Genomic DNA, 10,040 nt, shown 5'->3' on the forward strand with positions numbered 1-10,040 from the left:
TAAATAATATAATAGTTTATATTTACATCATTTTGTGCATTTTTCTGTCTCAGTTGTAATCCCCGTGGGCTTCCCATCACCAAATCACCCTTGTGCCATTACCATAGTCCAGTGCAATTCCCTCCCCCCACTGTTTTTGATCCCATTCCCACTCCACCCCCATAAAATGTCTCTGGTATATAGCTGTTCATTATTATTATTGTTTTCTCGCCTGGTCCATTATACTCCTGCTATGAGTGAAACCTTCTGGTATCTTTCCTTTTCTTTCACTAAACATGGTCTTTTCCAGCTCCATCCATGTTGCTGCAAAAGGCATTTTTTTTTTTGGTTGCTGAGTAATATTCCATTGTGTATATGTGCTACATCTTTTTAATCAGGTCATCCACTTTTGGGCATTTGGGTTGTTTCCATGTCTTTCCAGTTGTAAGTAAAGCAGCAATAAACATGGGCCCACCCCATCTTTTGATGACCACTTTGACTGAAAGACAGCAATTCTACCAGATAGTAAGCAGAAAAAATAAAGGAAGATGAAAATAAAATTGGTGAGTTTTGCTAGTGGTTAATAGCTTTGGGAAAAGGCATAGTGGTGAGAATGTTGGGCAATGGTTTAACATGACTAATAAAGAGTGCTATTATATAAAGGAGTCTTGTAATTGATTTGTGCACTATTATTCCCTAAATGCTATTGAGATCAAACAGTTGGAAGCATTTACTTTCATTGCTTAGATTTACATTTTAGGTTTAGCACAGTAGTTACCAAACTGTCTTTGATACAGCCAATAGATTGGGGTATGGGAAGAGGAAGCATTTATTCATATATGAAATTTGCTGCTTCATATAATCCATCAATCTGTCAGGATATTTTGTATTCTGCCATACAATATATTTTTTCATGCTTTCTTGCTCTGTATAACTGTAGCAGGTATATGTGGGTGGGCAAGAGGGTGTCCCTGGAGCTAGGAAAAATAATCTGAGAATGACATACTTTATAGCTAATGAATGTAAGCATTTAAGATAACTTTCATCGTACATAGCCTACTCTAGCAAGTGAATTATAACTGACAGTTGATAAAGACTGGATCCTGTCTAACAATAAGAAAGCAGTAATCTAATAATTATGTAACTGAAAATGACTGCTCTCCCCTACTGTTCTCTTTCAACAATGAAGCCAGGCCTGATTCGCAGAGGACTGCACCTAATAGGCATCTCATTCTCAAGTGCTACAGGGCCAGGCAAGTTAGCCTGACTTACCTACTTCTGAGGGGAGTAGGTCAGTCTGGCCTGTGACAATAGGCCAAACTCAGGGGTAGGCTAACTCCAACTCCGAGAGATTGATGTCATTTGAGTATGTGCACCCAGTGTGTGAATATTTTTCTGGAGTAGGAAAGTGACTGTGTAAGCCCAAAACAAAACAAACAAATCTAAAAATTTTGTTTGTGGACTCCTGAGACCTTTGGTATGAATAACAAAGGCATTGGACATAGCAGCCAGTCTGTGTATCCACCAAAGGGACTAGTGGGCTGATGTGTGGCATTTGTCCTATTCCTGTTACAAAGGAAGTTGGTTATTCAGGATCCACCTGAATGTATAATCTCCAATGATTTACTCAATTCCCTTTGCTTTAATTTTATGCTCACCAGGTAAACTTCTGCTTTTTTGACCCCATTTTACAACAAGTTTTAAAACGTACAAGGTGTTAATCTCCAAAAGGGGTTTTGCTTATTTCCATGAAATAACCCAGAAAGTGCTATACCTGTATATCAAATACACTACAATTCTGATGTTCTACTGACCTCTTTGAGTTTGTTTAGCAATTGTCTGCTTCAAAGAATTTAGAACAGCTTTGGATAAACTAAGATTCTGGTATTGAAAAGCTGAGTATGCGACCCTGATAAACAGTGATCTACCTCTCTGTGCCCTCCTCCCTCTCAGACAAGTGATTTGACCCTTTTTGGAGATGCAGCAGATAGCCTTTGGCTGCTGAATGAAATTGTGCCTGGTCATTGGTTCATTTTGGGATGCAAAACCCCATCCTTTGTATTTTAGAACCCAGACTTTTATTTCCATTTCCCTGCCCCTCCTGACACGTCTAAGGACAAGGTGTTTTTTGGGTTGTCTTTACTCTTCTTTCCTTTTTCACCTTTCTCTTGTTTTATTCCTTTCATTATTTTTTGTTCTTTTCATCTGGAACCTTGCCTCCCTAGCCAGTGTCTTAACAGGATCCCTTATAGCTCATTTTCACTAGAACTGAAATATATCTTTGGAGCGTTCTGACGTAGCTGATATCCACTAGTGATTGTTGAACATGTGAAATGGGGCTAGTCTGAATTGAGATGTGCTTTAAGTGTAAAATGTATACTAGATTTTAATACTGTAAAATATTAAAAATGTAAAATATCTCATTCATACCAAAAAAAATTGATCACACATGGAAATGACAATATTTTGGCTACATTAGTTAAACACTGAATTATAAAAATTAACTTTTTTTTTTACTTTTTTAATGCTCCTGTTAGAAAAAAAAATTACACATTGCTGCTTCTGGAAGTCATTGTCTATATTCCTTACATCTCTGTAAGAACATAATGATGTATTAAAATCCCATTTGGATGGAATATCTCAAAATGAATCTTCTGCTTCTCTTTTCTCTATTCTGATCCTGATCTACTTTTTCAAGTCTTTTCTACTTTCACGTTTCTTTAAAAGACTAAAAGAAGGAAGGGATACTGGAATACTAGTGCATTGCTACACAGGAATAGTCCTTTTTCTAGGACTGAAATAAAAGGGTATAAAATTTTCTTTTTGGAGTTAGAAGTAGGTATAAGATAAATACATTCAAATATAAAAGGTGATATTGTTAGGAGGGTGGTCCCCAGTAAAAGGGGAGGTCCCAGGGTCCCAGAGGGTGGAGGTGAGTAGGGGATAGAAGAAGCTGGAGAGGAGGCTGGAGAAAGGATGGCGAGCCAGAAGTGTTACAGGGCAGGGAGAGGGGCAATCCAGAACCCCCAAACTTGCCTGTTCTAAATAGTTTCTGCCATTTGCCACATCAAGAAAAAAAATAAGACATTTCATGGAAATTTAATACAATTAGTGTGAATCAAAGAAAAGGGAAGAATAAAGTTTTGGCAGGATATTTATCCACAAGGGGATGGCTAGTTCTGGGTACTTGATTTGGAAACTTTATTCTTCCCTTTTTCTTTTTGCACACTGATTGTACACACATATATACACACATAATAAATATATGTATTCTGTGGCAGATGGCAGAACCTATAACCTATTTAAAGCAGGCAGGTTTGAGGATTATGGGGTGTCCTTTTCTCTGTCCTGTAACAATTAAAAAAAAAACTGAAAGCAAACAAGTCTGTAGACAAAATTATTAGCAAAACATAGGTATATATACTCTTGGACAACTTCAGTCCCAAGGAGAAGCCAGCCACTGATTACTTTACCTATAGGCTCTACATTGAGAATTGTTTCTTTCCATGTGAGTAGAAGCATGCTGTTTTTGTTGGAGTGATTTGCTGAGAGTACTGCTTTTCATATGCCAGATTTCTCTATTGAGAGTCCCTTTTATATGTTATGTAAATAATTAATAAATGAAGCACACTGATAATGACGAGCATGTCAGCGAGATCTAGGTTTGATCCTGACTTTGCCACTTGCTAACTCAATGAATGTCAACGAGTTATTTTACCTTTGCATCTTCACCTGCTAATATGTAAAGGATAATAGGCCACAGCTTTTAATGGCTCAAGATACTGTGCCTGCTCTGAGTCATTTTCCACTCTCAAATTTTGAAATCTGCTGTGTAAATATGATGGCTTGTACCTCTACTAATGAAATGTTCTCACCCCAATCCTCATGAAATGAGGTTTGAGGGCACTGACCTGGGCTCTTGACATTCATTTGTGATCTGAGGATCTAGTCTTGGACCTACACTGGAGAAATTCCAAGGTGAAATCTGTGGCTTGCAAAATGCCAGTTGAGTATGTAGGCTTGTAACAGGGTGGTCCCCAGGAAAAGGGGAAGTTCCAGGTTCCCTACCCCACACAGAAGGAGGGTGGAGTTGAGCAGAGAAAAAGAAGAAAAGAGAAGGAATCTGAGGAAATAGAAGGAGGCAGGATGGAGAGACAGAAGGGGACCTGAGGAAGTCACATGGAACAGCAAGCATGTGATAAAGAAACCATGCTTGTTTCTTGGCTCCGGACTGGTTGAAAGTGATGTGGGTAAGAGACCCATGGGGAGGTTGACTATGGCAGTGTTTATATTGATTTTGGTTTTGCTCTTTTCTTCCCAGACTTGTCTGGCCATTTCTGACTTTTTTTATGGGTCCCAGCCAAAAGGTGCTTTAGTCTTGTGGTGGGCTTTCAGGCCTTCCTTTGGACCAATCCCTTCTGGGTGGACTTTTGCCCACGAGGGGATGGGTAACCTCAGGTGTTTGATTTAGAAATTACATTCTTTGTCTTCTGTGTTGTAGATTCACTGTATTAAAGTCCCTTTTCATTAAAGTCTTACGTGTTTTGTCTTGATGCGACAGATGGCAGAATAGAGCAGGCAGGTTTGGGGGCTCATGGTGCCCCTCTCTCCCTGCCCTGTAACAGGCTGAGAAAATACATTTACTTGAATATGTTTAGGAAGAAGACAGACATCTGTCTATTTCTTGGAGGCCAGAAGCAGGGGAAAGAAAACCAGTCATAAGCTGGCTTAAAGGAGCTTTGTCCAAGAGCAAAAAGGGATCCCAACTATAAGGAACTCCTTACATAATTATGAAAACCAGAGCTTGCAAAGTAGGTACTATTAGGACCCCTATGTTTTGATCGAGGTAAAAGTGTCAGCTTTACAATACCTGTCAACCTGCAGAAGCAGCTCTAGAGAGTCAACTTCATACTTGGACTATAAAGTCCCGTATGGTTAAAATGTTTTGTGGTTCCTCCTTTTCTGGACACACTTCAGCCTCTTTCCCCAACCAGATTTACTAAACTTTCACCAATCCCTGAATTCATCTTTTCTGACTAGACTGGGATCTGTCTGGAGAGCTTCTGTTTTCTGAAACATTTCTGTTCCATGTAAACTCCTCCCAAACGCTGGAGGTTATTAGCCAGGTAAAGATAAGATGCCCTTTGTAGGAACAGTAGTAACAGACTCACATTATCCAATGCATTGTCAAGGGAAAGTCAGGCACAGCATAGCACACAATCTTCCATCATAAGTCTACCTAGTTAAAAACTAGACTTTGTCAGCTTAAAGACAAACCTAGAGAGGAGAAAGGAAAGCAGAGGGGGTAAGGTGGAAGTGAGAGATACTTTAATGCATGCCAGTACTTGACAAGGCACTGAGAGTATGAAAATAAAGCGCTAAAGATGCTGCAAGGATCATCTTGGGCTTCAGGATTTTGGGTGGGCTTCACAGATTCACAGACAGGAGCTCAGAGTTCAAGGGCAATCTCCAAGTGTCTATCTGAAAATGAGGGCCTGGAAGTAGGACTGAAGCTAATTGGGGTGAGGGATTAAAGGAAAAAAGATGGCCTGGTAAATGGAAGTGGGTTGTAAAAAGCACAGATGCTAGGGTGAGAAAGGCAAATGCCCATAGGAATCCATGTAGTGAAAGCATGATTTTTGAGGAGCCTCAGCATATTAAAGCTTAAATCCCTTTTTAATGTCCCTAGAGCAAAGAATCTACACTTGACTTTCTCAAAACAAGGGAGGAGAGAAGGGAGTCCAGCAGGAATAAAGTATTTCTTCCCAAATACCATGGACACATTACATACACATTTAATTTCAAAAAAAAAAAAAAGAAAAAGCCCTTATGATTATTTAAGAATCTGAGTGCTTTGAAAGGTTTTCCTTTATAGAGGTCAGTAGGAAGTTCTTACCTAGATATCCCTAGAAAGACTTTCCTACCAGTCTAGCATCAGTACCATGTATTGTCCAAATTACCACCTCCATATACTTAGCCAAAGACATCAACAAGCAGAGGAAACAATATAAAGAATGCCCAAGTGCTTGCTTCATTTACCATAATTTGTTGTTTCATAGTCCCCTTTTCAACACATTGCCATGGACTAGAGAGGACAGTGTTATTCATTGTTGCAATCTAGGCCCACAACAGGGAATCTGGCACAAAGCAGGCCTTCAACAAACTGTGGGGGGCTGGGTGAAAGGTGGTTACCCCAGTTGCAACAATGAGTAACAATGTCCTTTCTAATATACATGAATATGCTGCGTGAGGGAGGCACTTGGGTGTTCTTTATACTATTTCTTCTGCTTCTTGGTGTGTTTGACAGTTTTCCTAATAGGTAACTGTTCTTTTCTCTTGTAAGGAAGCCAGATCACAAAGGCAAGTTCAGCCCTGAAGTTACATCCAGGGTATTAGAGGAAGTCCTTGGGGGCAAGGTGCAGAAGGTTGCCAAGAAATACCTCATGATGGAGGATAACAGTTCTCTAAAAGTACTTGCTCAGATTAAGTAAAGATGCCAAAAACTACAGCCCTGACTTGGCATCTGGCTGCACTGGGAGGTGCTAATAGTCAGGCTCAGAAGTAAGGGACTGTCCTTTCTTCCTTTTTAGTTCTTGACCTTTGCTTATGGTCAACAGAGGCAAATTGATATTCAAATAGACACAACATCTCCAGAGTACCTACTGTGTGGCAGCTGCTGAATAAAAACTTTGATTTAGATCCTGTTAGAGCCATTTTACAGGGGGCAGAACCCTGGAAACCTGGGAGAATGCCTCAAGGTGTGGGGAATGGCACAACAAGGCAGGACAAGTTCAGGAATTCAGTTCTTCCAATTTCAAGTCATAGCAAACAGGTCAGATACTTAGAATCATAGTTTTGGGCAAGTCATTGGATCTTCCTGAGCTTATTCAATTTCTCTGTCGAGGAAAGAAAAATTAAAAAGTATCGTAAAATCTTGCAAGTTTTTATTTTTTAATTTTTTAAACTAAGCATCAAAGATCATGACTGTCGAAATCCTAGCCTCGCATGAAACCAGAGCTCTGTAAATGGCAGCCATCATTCTTGGCCAAGTGCAGGAGCATCCTCCTGGGTGAGCCTCCCGCGGAGTCCCTCAGGACTGGCCGGGACCGGCCCCGGCGGCACCAGTCAGCCATGCTGGAGGCAGGTGGCCCCCGGTCTCTTTCTTGCCCACGCCCCTCACAGAGCCGAGAGCGCGGGCGGGTTGGCTGATCAAGGTCTCCCGAGAAGGTTCGCCTCCCTCCGCCCGCCCTGCGCAGGTGAGGTTTCCGGCCCAGGTCGCCCGGACAACGACCTTAGGAGGTCGAGGTGGACACCGCGGTCCGCGGCCGGGACAGGGGCCCTAGGGCGCCCCTTGCCCAGCTGAGATTTAACCCAGAGTTGGTCCCGGCGCCGGGGCCCGCGGACTGAGCGCTCTGCGGCTGCGAAAACCCGGAGAGGCGGATCGGAGCGCTCGCAGTCAACTCCTCCGCGGTCCGGCCGCCGAGCTGGGCATGCTCAGTGCGGCCGCCGCGCCGCCGTCCGCCAACTCGGAAGCTTGCGCTCCCCGGCCGCGGGGGAGAGAACGCCGGCGGCGGCGAGCTGGCGTCGCCCGCCACCCCCGGGCTGTGGCAAACTTCGCGGCGTCCCCGCAGCTCGCCGGGAGGAAACTGACCCCTCGCCAGTAAAATCAGACTCAGTCCCTCCCATCACTACCTGAATCATGGAGGCTGCGGTCGCCGGTGTGCCGCCACCGCCGTCGGCCCCAGCCCACTAGCCGGTGACCAACAGGTAAACTGTTGGGGGCGGGGTGGGTGGGAGGAGGAGCTCGGCCGGGCGGGAGGGCGCCGGGCTGGGGGAGTCCGAGACTCGCGCGGGCTGGCTGTCCGGGCGGCGCTCACTGCCAACCTCGTCACCCCGCTTCCCCGGCCCCTGGAGGGGCAGGAAAGGGTTAAGTCGGCCCCGCGCCGCCCTGAGCACAGCCCCCTCCAGCCTCCGCGGCCGTCAGCCGCGCGCCCCGTTGCCCCTCTGGGGCTCCCGAGGGGACCCGAGCCCTGGATGCGCCACTCGAGCCCTCCAGGCGTCTCGGAGACACTGGCCGCATCCCTGTCTCCCCATCCCCTCCAGGCCTCGCTCCCTCCACCCGGGTCCGCGCTTAGGTGGCGGGGTCTGTGGGGCGCGTGGCGGCGGGGGAAGGGTCCCTGCCAAGAAACAAGGCTGGGGCGGGCCGCTCGGCGGGCGCCTTCCTCGGGCGGGGAACGGCCCCTGCCTGGGGGAAGCACTTGAGCCTCCCGCCGCGGCGCCAATAAAAGTTTTTTTTTTTAACATCCCTTGCCCCTCCCCCACTCCCACCCGGCGCCCAACTGGGGTGGGTTTGGGTCCATTGGTGAAAAAAGTCACACGTTCCCATCAGCTGCTCCTCCCCCTGGGGACGCGAGGCTGGCGCCGCGGAGGACCCTGGCAGACCTCCAGTCCCCCGCCGACTCCGGTGCGCTGCGTACGGAGGCTCCTCGCTGCCGGCTGTCCGCGGAGGGCTGCCCCCGTCAGCGCGTGTCTGCGTGCCGGGCAGCGGCTGCATCCAACCTGCTTTATTCCTGCCTGCAGCGCCACAGCTAGTGAGAGATCCAGGAGGGGGAGAAAGGGAGTCTGTCTGCAAAGTGCTGCTCCCTGGTGCTCAGAGGCGGCTGCTCCAGCTCCAACTCTCATTCATTTTGCCGGTTAACATGAGAGATCATGGCCGCCTTCGGGCTTCTCAGCTATGAGCAGAGACCGCTGAAGCGCCCCCGGCTGGGACCGCCCGACGTCTACCCGCAGGACCCCAAACAGAAGGAGGTAAGGGCGCCTGGCGGCCTCGCCGGCAAGCTGGGCCGCGCACCGCAGCGCTGACCCGGGGCGAGTTGGCCCAGCCGTCGTCTCCCGCGATGCGGGGGAAGGGTCGGGGAGAGCGCTGGCGAGCCGCTGCTCTGTTTGGGGGTTGGGGGGGGTCCCTGGCGGCGGAAGCCGAGAGGCTGTCAGCCCTCGCGTACCACTTGGGCGCTAGCCTCCGCCTCCCGGCCCCGGGTCGCTTCCCAGTTAATCCGGCCTTGCACAGCGCTGCTGGGCACTTCCCGGGATTCTTCATTGCCAAAACCCTCCAGTTCGCTCTACCCTGCCTCAACCAGCGTTCCTTTTCTCCCTGCTGCCTCTGTCAATCCTCGTAAACTTTTTGAAAAATGTTGGAATGCAGTGCATCTGACACAGGTTTGGCATTTTGCGCCAGCTGAACTGGGACAGGGTGGGGGGTAGGATGGGTGTCCTTTTCTATTCCAATTTCAAACTGGAGTGGAAGTCATCATTTATCGAGATAAGTATTAAGGTCTTTGAGAGTACTTTCCCTATCACTGCTCCCCTTTAAAACATCATTATTAAGTGGAAACAGAGATTTTTGTCCCTGGAGGCGATTGGCTTAATTGCTGGAGGCTGTTTTGTATATGTAAAAGCAGGCGGGTTACCTTGGCAGGGAATAGGTCCCAAGATTGCTTTATTTCTTTGAATGAATTAATTGGAGAAACCTTGACTCTTGCCCCAGGTACACTAGCTTCAATGGCCAGTGTAACCATGGTATTTGCAGCCTTGTATGTATTTGTCAGTTGTTAACAAGTAATTATGTAACAACTCTCAGTTATAATGATCGCTCTTGGCTACACAACTTGCCCAGGGATTTGCCTTTTTTTTTTTTTTAAGATCACCTGCTACCCAGCTGTGCTTTCTGAGTTTGCCAGCTGCAGCCCACCCATCCCATGTTTTCTTCAACTAAACAGGAAGTGAACACATTTCAGAACTACTTTCTGGGAATCTACAAATACTCCATTGGAAGTTTATAGGTTCACTGACATTACAGAAAGGGCTTTGTAAAGAAGGCAAGGAGTTACTCTAGGAATTCTCTTAAAAATTATATCAGTTTCGGCCCTCCCTGGTGGCGCAGCCGGTTAAAGCACAGCATTGAGAATCTGAAGCCACTTCCGCATGAGTTCGATTCCCACCTGCCTCCTGCCCCGGAGGAGATACACATGGCGAGCCAGACCTCTCCTGGCCCGCCCACTGCT

At 46.5% G+C, this 10,040-nt stretch overlaps 1 protein-coding gene across 1 annotated transcript in view; it reads left to right on the forward strand.

Annotated features, from left to right (window-relative positions):
- Nucleotides 1-8,637: 8,637 nt before the first annotated feature.
- The window catches only part of MED12L (mediator complex subunit 12-like), a 347,532-nt gene continuing 346,129 nt past the window's right edge, over nucleotides 8,638-10,040 (forward strand). The window contains exon 1 of the mRNA XM_004675377.2: nucleotides 8,638-8,787. Within this exon, the coding sequence (XP_004675434.2) occupies nucleotides 8,689-8,787 (99 nt within the window). The 5' untranslated portion in view covers nucleotides 8,638-8,688. The remainder of the gene's footprint in view (nucleotides 8,788-10,040) is intronic.

Source organism: Condylura cristata, unplaced genomic scaffold (assembly GCF_000260355.1).
Source record: "Condylura cristata isolate star-nosed mole 26May11 unplaced genomic scaffold, ConCri1.0 scaffold00003, whole genome shotgun sequence".
NCBI lineage: Eukaryota > Metazoa > Chordata > Mammalia > Eulipotyphla > Talpidae > Condylura > Condylura cristata.